Raw genomic sequence first — 22,344 nt, 5'->3', positions numbered from 1 at the left:
ACATAAAGGACAAAGATAACAATAATTCATATAATTATTATACAGTTAGATAACATAGTTTGGTGTTTCTGGGAGCCTGAACACCCAGATATTACATTGAAGTCGCAAATACATGCTGGCTTGATATACTCACAATGCCGTCACAACGAAGAGGACAAATCCCCTCTATGTTAGAGCACTGGAGAATAGAAAGAGGAGAAAATGTTTGCAATGTGTTTCACCATTTCCAATTTAGATTTTCACTGACAAAATATAGGTGAAAGTGATGACTGTGAGTGTGAGAGGTGTTATTATCTGATGAGTCTGTGTGCATAGAGGAGGCCATGTTTGTGTGTGTGAGGAAACGATTGAACACATGCTCTGTCTGTGTTTGTCTGCGGAGGTGTTAGGCTTGAACATGTGTCAATGTCAAAAGAAAAAAAAAAAATGCGTCAGTGTTGGTGAGAAGGCGTTAATTTGTGCGCGATATGTCTTGACTACCTGAGATGTGCTCCTGGGTGTCTTGTTTGCAAGTTTGTGCACGTTTAATTTCTGCATATCTGCGACTGCGTAGATGCATGTGTGTGTGTGTGTGTGTGTGTGTGTGTGTGTGTGATCTGTTTTAACTGGGGTGTGAAGCTGACTTCACAGAGCTCAGCAGGTGCTGTGAAAATGGTTAAATTTGGTTCTGTACAAAAAGTAAAGTGATGTTTTGAAAAATGAAGAGAGGGAAAATTATCAGACTTACATCTGTGTCATTTGGCTGAGAAGATGCGTGGAGAGGAACAAAGAGAGACAAAACAAGAGCATGGAAAAAAAATAGGGAAACATTACTTCAGTTAATGATGTGTAAGTCAATGCACTGACTGCACTGTCTTCATTCTCACTCTGTCACTGTTAGTTTGCTGTTGACAAAGCCATCATCTTCTCAAAGAACATGTTTCAAAAAGGGACAAAAGACTGCAGACTTTCCTCAATGAATGATGTTTTCAAGCAGTCCAGAACAAGGTCAAAAACAAAGTCTGTATCCTTGCATTCCACTAAACTGCCCTTTATTAATATAAGTGTACTTTCCATAATATAAAAACTTTTCTCTGTCAACACTGTCTGTAAATTTTTACATCTAATAGTTCTGTTCTTCATGTGTGGACTGGCCATGAGACAAAATGTGATCAGTTCTCCTCTTCACTTTATGGTCATCTTATGTGTACAGTACGTGTTGGTTAGGGTCTATGGACAATATGTCATTGGAATCATGGTCAGGCTATATAGAGCGTGTCGAAGTGTGAATGAGACAATCTGTCATCCTTTTCAATCCTATTACAGCAAAGTGTCAGTCTTTCTCTCTTGCTTCCCATCACTGCCTCCTGAAATAAACTACAATTCAGTGAGTGGACTGACAGAAATGATGATTCTTCCCCAGACACTAAGGGCAAATGGCATGGTTTGATGAGGGAAGAAATTTGCGGGGAAACTAAATTCAGATGGGTGACAAATTAAAGAAAAAACCTGAGTAAATGAGTGGAGAAACATAACAAATGCAGATGCTTCCACACAGGTGCACTGCATGGTATAATTAAGCAATTTAGTCGGGGCACGGATGGCAGAAGCTAAAGACAGCTGATCTGGCCAGTGTTTCAATAGAAACTTTGACTAAAGTGACACCTGCATTTAGATCTATGAGACAGATATCAGTAAATGGGGCCAGACATTGTCGTCAACAGCACATTTGATGACCTTGATGCTTGTACATTAGTACCATATGTGAGGAAAAACAGAAGAGAAAGTCTTCCTTAGGTGACTGAGAAGGTCGATGCAGGATGTGATCAGACTGTCAGCAAGAATAGTCCATCAACAGTTACATAGAGAGGAATATTATAGTAGTGTTGCAGTGCACCCCTCATTACAAAGACAAATGCACATTTGAGAGTTTAATGGTGCAAAAACCAGCAGCACTGGTCTACACAGATGTGGAAAAAAGTGATATAGTCAGATGAATCATCCCTCACCATATTCTCAACAAGTGGGTGAGTACACCACCAGAGCGGTACAGGCCTGAGTGCCTGACCCCCCACACTGAGGGGATCTGGTGACTCTGTTATGCTGCGAGGGTCATTTAGTGTGTCGGGGACTATCTGTCAATTCTCAGTTGAATTGACAGATTGTTAATTCTGCTAATTAATTAAAATTAAAACTGCTAATTTGTTATCACCGCAATATTGCCTCTTCATTAAGCAACAATTCTACATCTCATACAAATTCTTTTCCTCCAGTGTCAGAGCCAGTTTTCTAAATCTTAGCAGTGGGTAAGATGCTGTTCCCTCAGTTCCTGCGTTGGTAAATGTGTCTCATCTAGGAGCTCCGGGGGGAGTCAAGGTGATGGTGATTATATATATATATTATATATTATATATATTATTTCATACTGAGCTTTGCTATGACATAAACCCTGATTTTAAAAATGATCAAATTACATAAATACATTTTGAAGAAAGCTACTTAGTTTCTTAAGATAAAACATTTTCAAAAGTTGCAGTGGACTGCTGTCACAAACACATAAACACAGCATGCATGCACAGAGTTAACAAACATGGAATTATAGGCAAAGGAAAACAGCTGAGTCTTCTCTGTGAGATAAAGAGCATGCCAGGATGTGAATAGGAAAAATCTATCATCTTCTGATTCCCATTACTCTCCCTACATCTCCACTCGCTGACAGACAAAATATATCAGCAGAGGACTGTCAGAGACATACGGCACATTACAGTGTAGGATTCACCCTGAATATTTTAATGTGATATATCTTTACAGAATTGTGGGCTTTCACATTTGACCAAGATGGCGACATAATGCATCAGCAGAGCAAAACAATGAAGTGCACCGATGTCTCTTTTTTCCCTTTGTATTTATACTTGTTTCTGTCTTTCACTGTCTCTCACGCTCTCATCCACATACACTATTTCTAAACACCTCAGATGTAGACACACACTCAGACAGCAGACGGAGCAGAGTGTGCTGTACAGTGATGTCAGAACATTTTCCTATTAACATTCTGACTGATTCCCATTAGATGGAAGCTCATGCTTTATTCTTACCTTCACTGATTCATAATTCATCAGCTAATAACATCTTATTTTAAGCTAGTCAACTTTATCCTGTAGCTATAAGGTCAGACAGGATTTCTACGACTTACATAACTCCTTCACTGAGATCCGCAGACTATGTAGACAGGTCTTTGCTACCATTCTTTCTCTCAAACACATACAATGAAGCTAATTTGATGTTGTTAGTAATTAAAGCAAACCAATTATTTGGGTGCATGAATCATTAACAATGTGTAAACACAATGAGTTCAATGCTTGTAGCAACTTTTCTGCAACACAATTCATCTGCAACAGATAAGTGGCATTATCTCATTTAAAGACAATTAAAAGTAATCGAAGACATACAGTATATGTGTCCCTTTTAACACTGCATTCACACCTACAGAACAAATAGTATATGATGTGTTTCTTAATCAATTATTGATTTATTTGTCTATTTTAGCTTGATGGTTGTGGCTGCCATGTGACTGGTTATTGTGGTTATTGTACTTCCTCTTGGATACAGATATTTCAATGAGGATTTACAGTAGGTTCACTATCTTTACCCTCAAGGGATCTGAACACTTAAAATAGACTGTACACAGGATTTCACCCAAACACACACACATCTATGCACAGATGGACACACATGAACACACAGTCAAGGCAAAGCACATACTGACAGTGGACGCACACACGCACACACACACGCACACACACACGCGCACGCACGCACGCACACACACAAACCCTATAAAATAAAGTTGCCTGACAGTGACTACATGACAGGAAGATAATATGATTATGTAAGCTATCTGAGAGGAGGGTGGGTTGAGGGGAGGAGGTGAGGAAAGAAGACAGGAGCATAGGAGATGAGAAAGGTGAGGAAGACTGAAAGTGTTGAAGAAAACAAAAGAAGAAGGGGAAGAACCGAGAAGGAGGAAGGGAGAAAATTGTGACTTTAGGCAGGAGAGGAGGAAGTCGAAAGTGCACACAGTAAATGGTTATGATAGAGATTTTCTACGTAGCATAAATCTAGTGGATAACAAGGCTGCTGCAAATGGTTCTAATGAGTTCTTAGTGGAGGGATATGGACGTAACAACATATTCATGCACAGATGGTCATGCATATGGTCCTTGTCAACATGACACACACTAACATTAATAGACACGTACACATATACAGTACTCTATTATTCACACTTCCACAAAGACACATGAATACACACACACACACATTTGGGAGTCGCTGGCGGTGGTAGCTATCCATCATTTAATGACTAGCCAGCAGCCTTAATGCTCTTTTAACTGCTGTCATTTACAGCCATGGGAGCAGAGAGGGGAGAACGGCCAAGCTATCAGCAAAGGTGTAACGCCAAATTAAGCAAGCTTTCCCTGAATAAAATGTTTTCTTGTAGGTGTGGAGGAATACAAAGGATACTGCACGGGAACCAGGGCTGATGAAATTCTCTGAGCAGCACACAAAATAGCCACTGAAAACAATTGTAATGATGACATTTCATTTTTTCAAACTAATGTTTAAGGCAGGGTATGCAGTCCTTTAATAGTGGGAGCAGCGATATGGAAAACACTGCATTGAGCTTTGGATTAAACAAAGTTTAAATGCAGTAATTACCAACTAATGGAGCAGAAAAAGAACCTATAATCATCCCTGTCATACAGTAATATATTGTGTCAGTGTGGGCTGGTGGTTTAAAGGGATAATCCTGAATATAGCCTTGAAGCAGACAATCAATAGCCATGTCTCTCCTGCAAGATACTGAACAGCTTCATGTTCACTCATAGGACTGTGTTGATTCAGGCTAGTTAATTCATGCTTGGTTGAAATCAAACATATGCTCTTCAAATCTTTATGGAGGACATTAAGAAATAAAATCAAAACAATATAAATCAAATGTGAAAAGCAATAATGCAATAATAGCAGGCAAAGAATGTACAGTGGTAGCTGACTCATAGTTTAAAATATAGATGGTGTTGATTGTTAAATATCACTGTTTTGAAAATGGAAAGTTGCAAGTGACTATAAATAAAGGCCAGCTAATAGTTATTTTCAAGGGTTGGTTTTTCTTTGTTCATCCTTTTGTCAGTTTCACAATTCTCATTTTGGATTTAAACTCCTGAGAGAGAAACTATAAAGGATTCATTCAGTGAGAGGTCTGTCTCTGTACAATCTATGGTGATAAACTTGAATCACATTCAGCCTGTATGCATTTACCTGTACTGTGATGGCCCAGAATCTGGACTCGATCATGGCCAGAGTCATCTGGATGCCGATGGCTGCAGAGCAAGACAGAGAGAGAGAGAGAGGAAGAAAGAGAGAGACAGAGAGACAGAGGTCAATTAAGAACAGTAAAATTAACCTGAACATAAAAAATGAATAGAGTTAAATGGAAAAGGTAGAAGCGAGGATAAGCAAGGGGAGGAGAAAGGTAAGTGGAATGAAGAGGAGGGACATGTGGAGGGTAAGGAAAGACAGAAAATAGACGTAGAGGGTAACGAGTATGATTTGTTTAACAGTTGTTTTATTATGTTTATGTATTTGTGCATAAATGGACAGAAGAAGGGTACCACCCCTGCTAGAACACTGCTGAGATTTAGGCTTTGAATCCCAAAGTGCCGCTGTCTAGTAAAGGCAAATGTCCACTGCAGACATTATCAGCACATGCTGAAAGTGTCATGGCAACGACATGGAAGTAGGAAGAAAACAAAGTACACCTCCTGTGGCTACACAGCATGATCTTTCCAGTATTAGTATCATTTTTTTTGTTGCACTGTCTACCTTTGTATCCATCCTCTATTCTTGTTAGTTGGTTACATATGATGTGAGTTTCTTGTATTGTGGCTATATTACATTTTTGGTTGGAAAAATGAATACTACACTTGAATTACAAATTTGGGTCCGGCAAAAATGATTATTACATGGACAGTGAAACAATTAACTAAAGGAGCTATGTGGTGCAACATCTGAACCCTTTATTAGTTAGTTCAGTTGACTGATTTTTTGATTCAAAATCTGACAACAACAAAAAATTCCAAATCAAGAGCCACTTCCTGGCTTTACCTATATCTATGATTTAACTAATTGCACTTTTAACACTTCTTGTCTTTGTTGGCTTAGAAACTAAGAATCAAATTGATTAAGGCTGTTGAATACAGTTGAAACCTCCAGAAAAAAATGGTAAGCAAACCTTTTTTTATACTGGTAGAACTACACTAGTTTTAGATGGTAGTAGTAGTGATAATAGCAGTATCACTAATGAGTAGTATTAGGAATCACATCTGCAGTGTGTGTGTGTGTGTGTGTGTGTGTGTGTGTGTGTGTGTGTGTGAGAGAGAGAGATAATATTTGCAGTTTAAGTGCTAGTGATTCCTTTAGTAGTAATGGTTGTAGAAGCAATTGTGGACTATAAATGGAGGGAAACTTAAATTCCAGCAGTTTAGAAGAAAGAACATTAATGAGCCGGTTAATGTCCCAGGGTGAGAAACTATATATCTCTCTCTCAGCCCCCAGGCTGGAGGAGCAGAAGAAGACCTGCTGTACAGATCAGCTCTGCCTTCTCAACTCAAATTATGAAAATCCTTTACAGTAACTGGCCTTCTGAGCCTCAGCTCACAATGCTGTGAACCGGCTGTTCTTAGACAGTGTGTGTGTTCATGTGTCTGTGTGTGCACATTTGTGTGTTCAACCTCTGCCTACAACATAGCACTCTCAGTCACAGAATATTAAGCCTAGCATTAGTGTGTGCACATGTTTCACACACACACACATGGCGGTAGAGCAATTGCTTGTGTCAGCTTAGAGCTGTAAGTCTGTCAGCGTTTCAGTCAGCGTGGTAATGCTAAAAGAAACTGTAATTGCATAAGTTCTCAGTGCACACATACTGTATACACCCACACAGACAACAAATACACACACACTGCAAAGGAAGATATGACACTTCATATTAGCATCAAAGATTCAGCGTTTTTCTCCCAGCGTGCTTTATACAACAACTCAGGGCAAGTCTCACAATATGCAAAACACATACAAACACACATGCCTGCACACACACACACCACTACTTTCACACATCCTTGCACACACAGTATAGGTACACATATTGTATACAGCATGAGAGCATGCACTAATACACAACCACACACATACACACCATCATGTACCATAATAAACACAGAGCGTGGAATAGTTACTGTAATGGAGTCAGGCATCAAAAAGGCTTTATTATGAAAAGCATTCGTTATGGGTGGTGGGGTGGGGGGTAGGTCTGGTTGCAGGACGGAAGAGGAAGAATAAGGGACAGTAGAAGTGAGAGAGAAAAAGAGAAAGCAGAGAGAAAGGGCTGGTCATACGGATATAGTATAGATAGATTTGTTTTTGACAAACAATAAGTCTTAAAAAGCCCAACACGTGTAATATATATGTAATCATAGAAAGTAAACTCTTCATTATTTCATTACCTGTTATTATTACTGAAGACAAGACCTCTGTATATACAATAGTAGCCATAGCCCTGCAAAACCAGGCTAGTGTAGTTTAGGAATTTCAATCTATTCAAGGCAGCTATTGGTTTCCATTCACTTCTACATGAAAGTTGGGTTTTGTAGTCTGTCAGAGTCAACACCAAGCCTGCAAAACAGTAGTTTTCCTTTTTTGCCCAAGTTACATTACTGTTGTGAGGTAACAAAATGAAAGCTGTAGGGGCAGCTGTGGTCAGAGCTATAGGCTGAACATAACTCACTCAATTATGCTTGTAAAATGCTATTAGGTGATGAATTATGGATTGCTGAGGGCAAGAATAAACTGAGCTGTACGTCCATTTGGGGATCATTCCGGATATTAAAGGGAAAAGCCTCTGACATGTTCTGTCTGGGGGTGTGTGTTTCAGTTTGTGAGCGTCTGTATGCATATTTGGCTTGTGTATGTGTGTGTGTGTATGTGTCTGTGTGTGCGTCATGGACTCCGTCCAATCTCTTGAAAATCAGTCGTGATGCTGAGTCATGGCTGCAATCAGCCTGTAATCAGTCATGTACACATAGAAGTCTGTTACGCTGATTGAGCAGTTGTTTATCTGTTCATACAGATCATGTGGCTCTAGGACGGATGTTCAAAATTTCGAAAATGTTAAAATCTACAGACAGACTGTGGTAGAACTGTGTTGGTTTTCAACATTGAGGGCTTTTGAGTGCATCTGTGGAAAAATCATATGTAAGGATGCTAAATTAATGCCTTTATATTTGTTCCAAAGCACTTTTCTGGTGATTTTAGACATGTTATTTGTGAATTTTTCATTTGGGTATTTGACCACTCACTCACACCCCCTCTCCTCAATAGTGCTAGTGACCTTGAAGTCCTCTCCCTCCAGCATAATCTCAGTTAAAGTGTTGGAAGGCCATTATGGAGGACAGCAGTAATCTGCCTTCTCTCCCTTTCTGAGTTGGAGGCTGATAGGCCAAATCTAATTAAAACCATCACACTGATCCCTATGAGTTTGTGTGTGTGTGTGTGTGTGTGCTGTAAGAGTTGTTTTTTTCCATAATGTGTGCTTGTGTCAGTGTGTGCTTGTGCGAGAGCATATCTTGTACACTCACAGTCTGAGTTGCAATTAGTGTGAGCTGCCAATCACAGTGGAGAGCACTTTCAAAAGGAAATGAATTAATGAAGAAATAAATAAAAAATTTGAGCAACCAAGAGCCAGAGTTAATTGGTTATTACACTAACGAGATAGAGGGATGAGAGACGGAGGGATGTGAACTGCGAACGATTGGAAGAAAAGAATGTGTGAGAAAGAAAAGGGGGACTGGAACAAGGGTAAACAGACTATGAGTTTTACTGCATCATTGTCTCATAGGATTTTGCCCAACAGAATATGCATATTTATACTGTGTATGTATTGTAGAGCAAGACAATTAATTTAGGAAGACAGAAACAAAAATGGACGGGTAGGAAGTCAGGGGGAACCACAAAACCTGAGAGAGGAACACTAACAGATACAGACAGAGTGAAGGGGAGAGAAAGACATAATCATACATAAGCACAAACAGTGTACACGTCTGGCTAAGCAGGTGACACTTGTTATAAATGTATCCCTGTATATACAGTCTTATAGCATAGCAGCACAAGTGTCAATTGTCTGACAGACTGTGAAAGGGAGAAGAAAGGGAGAAGGATGGTGGAAAAAGGAGTGATGGAATTATCTATTTATCTATCTATCTATCTATCTATCTATCTATCTATCTATCTATCTATCTATCTATTGTAGACAGTCATATGCCTTTTAGGGTGTATGTTTTACTTGGTTGAAACAGAGAATGATGACTGTGCAGTTCTATAAATGGGTTCCTGTGTATGTTCATACATTTTTGACATTGTTTAGCATGTTTGTGTGTGTGTGTGTGTGTGTGTGTGTGTGTTTTGTGCCGAGGTGGCACAGGAAGTCAGTTTGTGTTAAATGACCAGTGAGCAGAGCTAGTGCTGATGGTTCCCTTAGCAAGACCCTGGAGTCGAGGCTAAATATATAGGAAAAACACACACTAATACACACACAATAATACACACACAAACAGAGTCAATAAATTAAACTGTCACAATGGCCAAGTCTCTGGGCACAGAAGAGACACTGAAAATAAGGCCACAAGTGAGGAGGTCATTTCATTCTTTACTCTTTCTTCATTTCTTCCTTTCTTCCTTTCTTTCTTTCACTCTCACACACACACACACACACACACACACACACACACACACACACACACACACACACACACACACACACACACACAGTGCAACAGCAGTATACTTTTGTAATGTATGTGTGAAGCTGATATAATACACAAAGGGGGAAGGAGAGCAAGGAAGTAAGCGAGAGAAGAAGAGAGTACAGGACCAAAGGTGCAAAGGACACACATAAACACATGTGCAACCAAAAAAGAAATCAGCATGGGCTGCGGGGAGGACACACACACACACACACACACTAATACACGTACACGTACACGTACACGTACACGTACACACACACACACACACACACACACACACACACACACACACACACAAAGAAAGGTCACAGACAGAGCGCAGACGTTGTAATGAAAGGAACAGATTAATTGATGTAATGGAGTCAGGTGGCCCAGGTGGTATGAGAATGATAGAGGGATGAAGAGGGACAAGAGGGAGGACAGGAAAGGGATAAGACAAAAGGCAGAGGGGATGAAAGAGGATGAATTGATTTTTAATAATGTTATGAGTTGCAAACCCTTTTCATTTCTACCAAGCGTGGCTATTAATAATAGAGCAAGCAAGATCAAATGGTTGTGCATGAGCGTGCATGAGTGTGTGTGTGTGTGTGTGTGTATGTGTTTCTCATTCTTTCACATTTGTGTGAGTGTCTGTGTCTGAGTGTAGAGACAACAAGAGAGGTTGCTGCGTGAGGTGAGGAGAGAGATTATGTGTGTGTTTTTTTAAGATAGTATGAGCTCTTAATTTAAAATTCACACCTATTTTAAAGATAATTCTGGTTCATTAAAGCTTGAGTGTCATTTTTGTTCATTTTGTTCTTTCCTATTGTTAATAAAAAAACTACTCATCAAGTGACTGCCCGCCCTGAAGTTTTAAGCCTGCTTTACCTAAGGATACAAAGGATATCACTGATTTTTGATCTTCAATGCAAATCTATCCCTTGTCTTGTGATTCTAGGGTGTAATAACTTTTTTCTTTTATATTTATGTAGCTCAGTGTGACTCTACTTCAGTTAATGATTACCCGAAAAATGTCAAAGAACTCACCTGAACTTGTTGCTAATGTAATCTACTGAGGCTCTTAATGTTGTTAATTGTCTCCACAAAACTCTTTAGAGGGAGGCATTTTAGCTGCTATGTGTTTCCTGTGTATGCATTAAAACTACTCTCATGTGTGCGTTTGATATTGGCAAAAGCGAGAGATTCCCAAAAGCTGTATTTTGCTGCCCGTGTGCCCTGTTTGAAGCCTTAAAAGTGTCTGATGTTTTATTTGAACTGACTGTGGACAACAAGATTACTGTTTATCTGAGCAAATGTCAAAGTCTTATCATGTCTCTCTCTTTATTGTTTGTCTTTTCTGATTTCTTGTACACACACATGCACACAGTCATGCACAAACATACACACCAACATTGACAAAGACACAATCATACCAGCACAGACATTCACAGAGATTATAGCTTTCTCACTTAGAAATGTCATTTGTGTTCTCTTTCTCTCTGACTCCCTCACACACACACAAACACATAATTACAGTTTTTATCAAAAAATGTCAAACATATATCAGTAATGGAACAGAGGGAGATGCAGTTCAGAACATTCTTTCTTTCTTTCCATCCTCTTTAATATGTGAATGTTTAACCCCATCAAAACTAAATCTCCCATCTGTTCTAATCTTAATCTTAAACATCAATGTTTCCAAAGGTCTCGACATCTGTCATCAAACATATCACACTGTAATCGGCATCTTGCTTCAGATAAGAGAAGAGAATAGAAGAGAAGAGGAGAGAAGAACAATGTATGGATAAGAAATACAAACTTGACAATAATATTAAGGGCAAAAAGGGATTTCTGTGATGATTTAAAGGATATACTGTAAGTTTATTATTTTGCAGGAATATGTCTTAGCACTGTTCTTCCTTTTGTACTCTTTGAAGCTGGCTAATAAGGTGACTCAATAGTATTTGTAGTATTTATCAAATAAAGGCATGTGTTTACTAATCAATCCAGCAAATGTTGTGGTGCGATTAGAAAATAAAGCTCTCAACTCTTTCAAGTCTTTAATTAACTGTGCATGGGTGCACTCTGACAGATTATAAATGAAGGCCACTTTGCAAAAAAAAAAAAAGATCTCAGGGACGTCAACGTCCAATAACGCTGAGCTGCATGGCTACATAGTGTGAACAGGACTTCTTTAATCAATTCTTTTTTTTTTTTTCTTATTGACTGGAACCTTTTTTGCTTTCTGGCTGCTCTGACACTGATTACACAAATCAGCCTAAACATGCAGAAATGGTAATTGTCTTGTTATTATTCCTCTCTCATTTGGTTGGTTGAGTCTATCAAGCAATTACTCAGCAAAAATGTTAACTGAGCAGTAATTCAGCAAACTCTGTACTGTTTCTTTGTATACTTAATAAAATCTATCTATACAACAGTTTTATTCTCATACTGAAAAACTGGCCTCAGGTTACCTCTTCTATTGTTGGCAATGGAGGAATTGAAGATTTTCCTACAGTTGTAAGTCACTCTGGATGAGGGCATCCTTTTTCTGACTAATATCCGACAGCCCACACACTTTTTCAATACACTGATAAAACTGAAACTCTCTCCACACACAGAGCCAAGTAACCTTTCAACTCAAAAATAAAAATTACTGTTTGTGTTTCCCAAAAGTGGCAGAGTTATGTTCACCAAAGCCTCAGCAGATCCCATGACTTTCTGATGGAGAGCATTCAATAAACTGATGTTGCCTGGCAACAAACACTGCTCCAGCCAGTTAAAGGAGTTATGGCAAATTCTGGTTGACTCCTCAGAGAGAGAGAGAGAGAGAGAGAGAGAGAGAGAGAGAGAGAGAGAGAGAGAGAGAGATAGAGAGAGAGAGAAAAAAGTTCAGTAACAGCTGATTATAATGTTCAGTTTGAATAAAAGTCCTTGATGTCTGAGTACGCACACAAATACACATGCCCACACACATTCACATACCTACACACAAACGTCCACACATGCACAGGCAATAAAAGCAAGAAAAACATAGAAATGCACTCACAGAGCCATTAAAACTCACAGGCTGAAATGTATGGACATACACAAGGAAGCACATACACACACGTACACTCTCACAACAATACACACAGGTACACAAACACACAGACCCAAATGGACGCACATCCGCCTGATCTGAACTTACATAACCATGACAGCTGATAAACAATTAAAAATGACCTTTGACCCTGAACTTTTCAAAGTCAAGTCACAGTTGGTTTTTGTGACATCTTCAAGAGAGACGCAGAAGAACACAGGCACACACACCTCTGTGCTGAAGCTCGTCAACCTCAGAGGACTCACCAGAGGCTGCACTGACATCACGTTACCAAAGCAACAGGCAGAGGGCTGGGATTGGACGAAAAGGATGATGACTCAACCTCCCTCCCTCATCCTCCTCTTCTCTCTCACCATAATCTCTCTCTCTCTCTCTCTAGAAGTGTCTCTCACTTTCTCATGCGCAACTTTTTGAACGTCAAGGATGCAGACAGAGGTGCATGCACGAGCAGAGCCGCATGATATTTTCCAGTTCAAAGAAAGGAAGTGGACTAACTAGCTTTGAAATAAACACATATTAAACACAGCACAAACACAAAAACTGAATAAGGCTGTGTTAACTATGCAACAATTACCACTAAAAAAGAGAAATTAAGACATAAATTTACACAGCTGTATCAATGCTTTTTTTAAATTGTGAAACCCACTGACACAGCAGAAAGATGGACGAAGGATTCTGCCATCGTAAAGGTGACAGAGCAGAAGTGATGGAGTGTTAAATGGGTGGCCTGTTTCTTTAAAATGGAAATAAATGCTGTTGACATTGGGCAGATGTGTGTGTGTGGACCTTTTAAGTCAGCAGAGCCTACCTTAAGTTAACCTAGTTTCACAGCCTTCTTGAGCAGGCCTGTTGGAGGCACGATCACTAAATCATTCATAGTGGAGAGACAGGGAGAAACATGTTCCTCTGTGTATGTGTGTGTGTAAGAGAAAGAAACAGTGAAGGCAAACTGCTCTGCTCTTTCTTCTATTCTGAATGTTAACATGGTAGTTTGTGCTCATAACAAGGCAATTTTGTCACATCAAAAAGGAATAAAGGAAAGGAAAGTGGCGACATTCTGATGCACTAATATGGCATGAAATTCAATTACTTACTCAATTTTGATCAACATGGTGCTGAGTGTGTGTCTTTTTGTGTGTGATCACTCCTCTTTCATTACCTCACTAATCCAATTTTATTCAGGTATTAACTTAAGTATATGAATTTCAAAGTAAAAGTTCATTTTGGGACATTCACTTATTTGTTTTTGCAAAAAACAGTTTATTTATGCATCTTCAGCTATAATGCAGGTTGCCAATTATGACTCTTTAGCTTCTAAATGCTCCACCATGTCCTAAAACATGCTGTAGAGTTGAGGGAAACTGCAGAGTCAGGTGCTATATGTGTTCGTCACAATTAGCAACCCCTTTCACTTTCCATGCACTACATGTTTTTTTCCATCATTAATATAAAAATATTTAAGGAATTGGAGAGGTGTTAATAGGCGTATTATTTTATTTTGGACAAAGCTGGGACAGCTGTTTTCCACTGCCTCCAGTTATTATGCAAAGCTAAATTAACCATATCCCAGCTCCAGCTCTGTATTTAAGCCACAGACACAAGATTGATGTTTATCTTCTTAGCAAATAAGCATATTTCCAAAAATGTTGACCTATTCATTTAATTACATTGGAAAACATAAACTGAGAAAGAAATAGATTAAATCTGCCTAAAATCACTTATCTGCACCACCCTCCTTCCTTATCCATTTCCTCCCTCTCCTCTCTCTACTCCTGTTTCTATCTCTCTAAGAAGACAGATGGCGTTCTCTCACCTCTCCCCTCTTTATCTCTCAATTATCCCTCTCTCTTTTCCATCCATTCTTCTTTTGGTCTCTTGTTGCTTGTCTCTCTCCTTCTCTTTTCCATTTTACTCTGTGCAGCTCTGTTGTTATTTTGTTCTCTCTTTCTTTCCCCCCTTCTCCACCTTCCATTTTCCTCTTGTTTTCTCTCCCTCGCTCTCGCGTCTTGTGTCTGTCCCACACCGCTCTCTTTCCCCCGTCTTCTCCTCTAGGAAATCCCTCTCCACCATCTGTCTGGCTGTGATGAATTCAGAGCCTTTCAGAACAAATCAACTCGGCCAAATTAATGAGACTCTCCAAGGGGATAAACTTTGTCAGTGTGTGTGTGTGTGTGTGTGTGTGGGAGAGAGTCTGTGCACCTAAAATACTTCATAATCCTTCGACTGTACCACTTAATTTGTCCTGCAGTGACAGATAGCGTGTTACAGGGAAATACAACAGACAAGGCTGGCTGCAAACATTGAGTTTCTTAAACTATTACAGGTCAGGACCTCAGATTGGCCTGTTTTTGGTCATCCCCACATGTTAACTGCTATTTTTTTGAAGAGGCTTGGACACTATGTTCACTTTGAACAAATTTTCCAAAAACAAGTATGTGAGGCAACTGACGACCAGCGTTTTCCAGGTCACCAAGTTCGTAACTTATGTTTGTGTTGTAGGTTGTAGGTATGCATCAGAAGCCAGGTCAGACTATATGGGACCATCTAGTCAGGTTCCTTGCTACACTTTCTGTCTGATTACTATAAGTACCAGTGCTGTTGGAGGGAAAGCAAAATGTCACTTTGCTTTAAGAGTTTGCTGATGGGGAGAAGTGAAGCAGCACTCAGGAAATATGGAGTTTCAAAAACAAGCATACTAATTTCACTGTTAAAAGCCTTGTAATTAAACAACCTTGTTGTTTAATCACAGTCATTTTTACTTGTTCAGTTATTTTAAGAAAATAATTCAACCTTTAACAATACAATTAAAAAGTTAGTATTCATACATAATAATATGTATAGAAGTGAGTACTTTTTAGAAACAAATTTATATTCAGTAGGTGAGGTGTAATGACTGTGTGGAAATTTAAATAGCCTCTTTGTCTAAAGCAGCTTTCTTAAAGGGGCACTACACAGATTTTACAAATCCTGGTCATGAAGAGTTCTACTTACTTCACGCCTGTGAAAATGATTGACTAATGTCTTCTGTGAGTTTGGAGGAAGTGCTCTAAAGCCTGGAAAAATAACCTTGGTTCCTAACACTGGAGCTTTTAAGAAATCATGTACAATTTGCTGCTTTTTTAGCCCCCTCTTCGCGCCAATTTTGGAAAAAGTTCAAAGATTTTGGGTGAGACACTTTAATGTATTTCCTTTTGAAACTGGGTGGGTGTTTTGGGTTGGGAAATTTGGTAGTTATCAATGTTAAGTGTAAACACATGTAAACGGTGTGGCAGTTTGATTTGATAGAAAACGCAGAAGAAAAACAATGTTTGGGGTGTGTTACTCATGCAGTTTGAGGTCCATTTCATTGGATCTTTGAATCAATCTATTTGCTTCGCTTGGAGGATACAGTCCATGTTACATTACTTGCTTTTGTGAAATGATTTACTGTCATAGGCCAGAAAATATTCTAGCCCAATTTTAATACAGGACTGTGCTTTACAAAGCAGTTCCGAGAGGCTTTAAAGCTGAAGAGGAAAAAGAATACTAGAAATATATTAATAAAAACACAGAGGCAAAAGCAATGGGAATACAATAGGCTATTCAATAAACCCTGTCTGGAAAAATGTGTTTCAAGGCGTGAATTAAAACATGATTGATTTCTAATGGAGCAATCCTCATTGACCATATTGACCAAAGGGCCATAAAACTGTCCGGTCAATATGAGGCTGATTCACGGATGATAGAAAACGCTGATGAATGGGAACAGAGACACAAATGACTCCTGGGATAAAACCATGGACATATACAATCTCTTTCCCCTGTGTGTGTGTGTGTGTGTGTGTGTGTGTGTGTGTGTGTGTGTAAAAAGATGGATAGTGCCTTGAAGTCACTTGTTCTATGCAGGAACTAGTGGTTGTAGTGCTAAATGTGCCTGGCCAGGCCTGGTGTTAATACAAAGACTAGAGCCAATTCATCTTCACTGACACTCACCCAATAGCACAGTAAATTACAGAGTGAGGAAGAGGGTGATGGGGTGAGGGGGTGAGGGGGTAAGTGTGAAGAGAAACAGAGTAAAGGAGAGAGACAGAGATGAGGGGAGAGACAGAACTGGTAGAGGAGAAAAGGAGGGGAGAGGGAGATGGTGCAGAAAGGGGAGATACTATATGCATATAGTTCACACAGCAACTTATAATGAATGCAACAGATTAAGTTTAAATTCATATATCATCAATACTAGAGGTAATGAACAGCAAGTAGTGCAGGGATTTAATCATGCCTCCTAGATAATAAATAAACCAATGTTCCTGTGGCTTGGGAATGAGTATATCTGTTAGAGTAATGCTGGGTGAGACATTACAGCCAGAGAGAAAAGTTAAGAATACTTTACTTCCTCCAAACCACTGCCAGTAATCATTTTTCATAACACGTATTTTCTGCATCATTGATGGAACAGAACCGGCCATAAAAGTCGCCTTGGCAGGAGGTGTTGGCACTTAGAATGGATCCCCACGCCAGAAGGCCTCTTTGCCAGACACATAACCAGCCCGGAAAAAGTGGACACGTCCCTTGGAGGACCAAATAAATCAAGCTCACCTCGCACTCTTATCTGGTGTTAAAAACCTCTTCCCTCTCAATCAGTGGACAAAGTCTCAAAGGAGCTGCCTGAGGAGATTGGGCCAGTCACAGTCTATACACTATTGTTTATAGAATTAAACTAACTTTTATAAACTCAGTTTTTCCACCACTGCTATTCCAGATTCATCTTTTCCCCCAAATGCCGAGGCCCTAGCCATGATCAGATGTATCAGCACAGTGCAGAGCCAAAGTGGAGAAAAACTAGCAAAAACTGGCAGAGGCAATTACTGTACATATAGGAAATATATGATCTGATAATCAAGAAAGGCTGGGTGCAAGAAACCTCTTTTTTTATCGTTTTCATCCATCATGGATTGCTCTCAGGTTACATCACAGACAGCTGTCTGTTCATCTGCTATAAACTGAAAGGTCACTGAAAAGCAAAGTCATAGTTGAAACAGATTGAATTTTCAGTCAGCAATGGGATGTGAAATCCAAGTGCTGCCACAAGGTTGCTCTCTCCATTGGAAAGCAATGGCTCATTCAGACGTGAAGCAGTTCGTTCTCTTGCCTATCATGAATAGAGCACCTAAGGAGAATAAGAGAGAGTGTTCCATGTTAAAAATGTGAGACTTTAAACCAAGTGTTTGAAAATTGCTTGTGAACTGTCAGATCTGGAGGCACTGATCGAACTGAAACATCTGCACTAACACACCTGTTTGTCCCTGAATTTGTGAGTTGTGTTGGTAACTGCAGGCGCTGAAACATGTCTGTCACTACATAATGAAATAAACAAATTTAGGCTATTTTAAAAAGTGCAGGCGCTTATGAACTGTTTTCTATATTTGATACCAAGTGTCCTTGAGTCTGACATTAAATTCTCTGAGTAAGTAAGAGTGCGTCACTCACACACACACACACACACACACACACACACACACACACACACACACACACACACACACACAGCCATTATCCTTACTGTTATAAAAGCAGACATGCTTTCTACATTATTATGTCCAACAATAATAGACAACAAAATAAAACTTTTATGTGCAACGGCATATTGCACCTTGCCCTGCTATTCCAGTCATTCTAGCCAATCATCTTTTCTAACTACCACTGAGTGTGTCCTATATAGCCAGCACTGGCAGCAGCTACTGGCAGCTAAAATAGATTTCTGTTTGCCAGGAAGTACATTCAAGACCAGCGAAGCCAGCACAGTGCCCACATTTGAACAGGAAACCAGAGGACTCATATTCAGTTTGTATTTGTGTGTCTGTGTGTGTTTGTGTGTGTGTGTGTGTGTGTGTGTGTGTGTGTGTGTGTGTGTGTGTGTGTGTGTGTGTGTGTGTGTGTGTGTGTGTGAGTGAGTGTGTGTTGGACAGCTGACCAGTCTGGTGTTTTAATTGGCCTGTGCAAAAACCTGGACCTGGTGACAGACAGTGTTGTGTGGAAACTCAGGAAAGTATACAGGTAGTTGCTGACTAGTAAACTGAAGGGCTGCAATCCATAATACATTAAATTGTTCCAATTATCTCGGTAATGTCACATGGAACATATTACATACTTGCTTGTAACACCAGTTATAGATTCCGGACTCTGGCTGGACCAGGTTTAATTGTATGGGATTCAGACAATTTTTTTTATCTTAATATTTGGATTAAGATTCATAATGGCAACGTCATCACCTTATAAAGTTCTTACAGCGAATTTGTTAGCAAAGAGTTGCTTATCTACACAACCAACAGGGAGCAGAATTAGCATTCATTTGGAGTCATGTTTATGGCCATCTGATGAATGTAAGACCAATACTCACTCTCCTTTCCACTCTGTTTTGGTCTCCACCAACAACTAAGGGCGATATGTGGCTTTTCAGCAGCTGCTGTGCTCCACTGTGTTCACCTGCTAGCTGCTATACTTCTGTTTGGCATTTGGAGCTGGATAGGTGGTGCACAGTGGCTTAATCATAGTTTTTAGAACATTTATATACTGCAGCTGGAAATGAGGTTGATCTGAGTCATATATACCATTACTGTTTTATCTTAGCTGATACAGATCCATTCAAAAATGCCTGGATCGGTGCCCAGTACCAATCTTTCAGACTGGCTTGGGACATCTCTGCCTTTCAAATTACACAAAGTCATATTTGATCCCTGCTAATGTAAAACGTATTGACTAGTGCAGTGTTAAGGTTACATAACATGGATTTTCATGTCATAAAAAATAACACAAAAAAATTAGACAGTGAAAAAAACATCCCACAACTGGTTTGCAGGCTATGAAAAGGAACAGTATAAAAAAACACCTGGAGTTTGTCTTGACGATGCAGGTGCCCTGAGAGAGACATTAGAAGATGCTTGGCTGTTGAAAAAGTTTTGGTTTGATCCCTTATGTAAACAACTAGTCTCTCACTTAGACGCCGCCAACCGTGCCAAATGATTCACATGCTCATTAACAGCACAGTGTGTGTGTGTGTGTGTGTGTGTGTGTGTGTGTGGGTGTGTGTCAACTTTGAGTCAGTCCATATAAGGAAGTAGCCAAGTAATTATATGCTGTGTACAAACAAACACAGTCCCCCCACCAGTTAATATTCTCCCAACCCCACCCCCCTCCCCTTTTACTCCCCTACCCTCCCTGTTTCTGTCCATCTCAAAAATTGTCATTGGTATCTTCCAAAGGAAACATTTTTGCTTTTTCACAATGATTTTCACTAACGAACACACACCACAGACACAACTTGGAGGACATTGCACTGACTGATTTAACTTCAGTCATAATCCCAGCCTTTAATATTAATATTTTACGTTGTGGAGACCACAGTTTTGTCCAGACAATGTCAGTAACTTAAATACGCACAGATTCAAAAAGGTGTGCACATACAGCCATGTGCACAAACATACTCTACACTACACACACACACACACGCATGCACGGACGTAGACGCTCAAAAGCCAGTCGTTACGAGAGCTGCCACTGGGAATAGAATGAAAATGAAAGCCGAGCGACGGAGACGTGAGGAGAAAAAAAAAGGAAAAAAAAAATCAAGGGAGGAGAAAAGCCCATGAGGCAGAGGGAGATTCTCATCTTCAATGAAATCAGATGATCCCTCCCTCCCTCCCTCTCTTCCTCCCTCCCTCCACTGCTACAGCTTTCTTTCTCGCGGCTCTCTTTCTGTCTCCCTTCCATCTCCATCCTTGTCCTCTGCCTCCCTCTTTCTCTTCCTCCCTCCTACCTTTATCTGTTTTCAACCAACCTCTTCTCTATATCTCTCACCACCTCCCACTCTCTGTCTCTCTACTTTCTCCTTGCCCTCCCTTCCTCTCTCTCCTACTCCCTCTCTGTCTCTCTCCCTCTCTCTCTCTTGGCTCTCACTCTTTCGTATTATCACTCTCTCTGTATTCCACCTCCCTCATCCTCTCTCTGTCACAGTGGGAGAGCTGCAGGCAGACAGAAGCAGCATACACTAATGTTACTATATTTGACAAGACACACACACACACACACANCACACACACACACACACACACACACACACACACACACACACACACACACACACACACACACACACACACACACACATATTCTCCTGCCACATGCACGACTGCACACACATACGGAAAAGAAGAAGGGGAGGTGGGGGCACACACACACACACACAAACACACACACACACACACACCGGAAAGACAACCCTCAAGTGTACATGTGCGGATAAACACACACACACTCTGACGCGTGCTGAGTGCAGGAATCACAAACATAGCGACACACAGAAGGGCTAGCGCGTGACGCCAGCAACCTAACGCCGTTGTCTCTCTCTCTCTCTCTCTCACACACACACACACACTTCGTCTCTCTCTCTCTGTCTCTCTCTCTCTTTCACACACACACACACTCACGCCTCTCAGACGCACACAGCAGCGCACAAGCCAGTGAGCAGGACGGCGCTGGACGTATCATTCATATAGGGAATAGATCCGAAGAAAAGGATTAACTATCTCCATCCCTCTCCCTCTAAGGACCTTATCGTCTCTTCCCTCCTCTTGTGTCTCTAAGCCTCTCTTCACCTCGTTTTTTTTTTCTACAATCCCTCATTTTTTTCTCCACAATCCCTCTTTTTACAATTCATTGGTGGGTTGAAGGGAAGCCAGGGGGATTGTCTCTATACAGAAAGCGGGATTATTCTTACATTATTCATTTCACCAGGATCTTGAATGTATGGATTTCTTTACCTGAAGTGGGGACAGTTTTACTTCTATGTTTTGAATCTTTTTTAATTTTTTGGATATTTTTGGGGGGGATGGCTGAAGGCAGAAATCTATAAGGCTGGTGCTGTCTGAGATATTTGGTCAAAAGGTAAGTGTGTTTGTGGTAGTTCATCTCACTCAAACACACACACACACACACACACTTCATCAAAACTGCTTTTAATCTCATACGCAAAGTAAATTGCAGAAAGAGACAGACTTGCCTTTTTTTTTCCTCCACAAACAATTGTTTTTTTTTTTGATAGGGCCAAAAGTGCATGCTGTGAGGGGCTGGATGCTGAAAACGTCAACCTATTTCATAGATACACACAACACGTACATTCAGGGTAATTTTGGGGCTGTGGTTTCGGGCAGAAGGTGAGAGCATCAGTAGTTTATTAACATACAAATGGCCGTATGATTCATGTGGGGTTCAGTTCGACAGGAGTATCCAGTGATTTTTTTTAACAGTTAAACACAAACAAGTGCATGGACAAGGAAAGACAGTCGTAATAACTTATCTGACAAAAGTGCATAAAAGAAACATTATGCTGTTACTACTTAAGGCTCTAATGTATGAAAATAACAACATACCCTGCAAGACATAAACAGT

The 22,344-nt window shown here is 40.1% G+C and overlaps 2 protein-coding genes across 2 annotated transcripts in view; one reads left to right on the top strand and one right to left on the bottom strand.

Moving 5' to 3' along the window:
- LOC111224495 (voltage-dependent calcium channel subunit alpha-2/delta-4-like) overlaps window positions 1–22,344 on the bottom strand; it is an 86,374-nt gene that overhangs the window by 8,421 nt on the left and 55,609 nt on the right. The window contains exons 29-31 of the mRNA XM_022748995.1: window positions 5,299–5,360; window positions 728–742; window positions 134–178 (exon numbers count right to left, since the gene is read on the bottom strand). Coding sequence (XP_022604716.1) covers window positions 134–178; window positions 728–742; window positions 5,299–5,360 — 122 coding nt within the window. The remainder of the gene's footprint in view (window positions 1–133; window positions 179–727; window positions 743–5,298; window positions 5,361–22,344) is intronic.
- Window positions 21,381–22,344, top strand: part of lrtm2 (leucine rich repeats and transmembrane domains 2) — a 27,253-nt gene continuing 26,289 nt past the window's right edge. Inside the window, exon 1 of the mRNA XM_022748996.1 lies at window positions 21,381–21,840. The gene's annotated coding sequence lies outside the window, so the exon portion shown is untranslated. The remainder of the gene's footprint in view (window positions 21,841–22,344) is intronic.

The sequence above is a fragment of the Seriola dumerili genome, unplaced genomic scaffold (assembly GCF_002260705.1).
Source record: "Seriola dumerili isolate Sdu_G_001 unplaced genomic scaffold, Sdu_1.0 BDQW01000138.1, whole genome shotgun sequence".
Lineage (NCBI taxonomy): Eukaryota > Metazoa > Chordata > Actinopteri > Carangiformes > Carangidae > Seriola > Seriola dumerili.
This window is presented reverse-complemented; position numbering and strand designations above follow the sequence as displayed.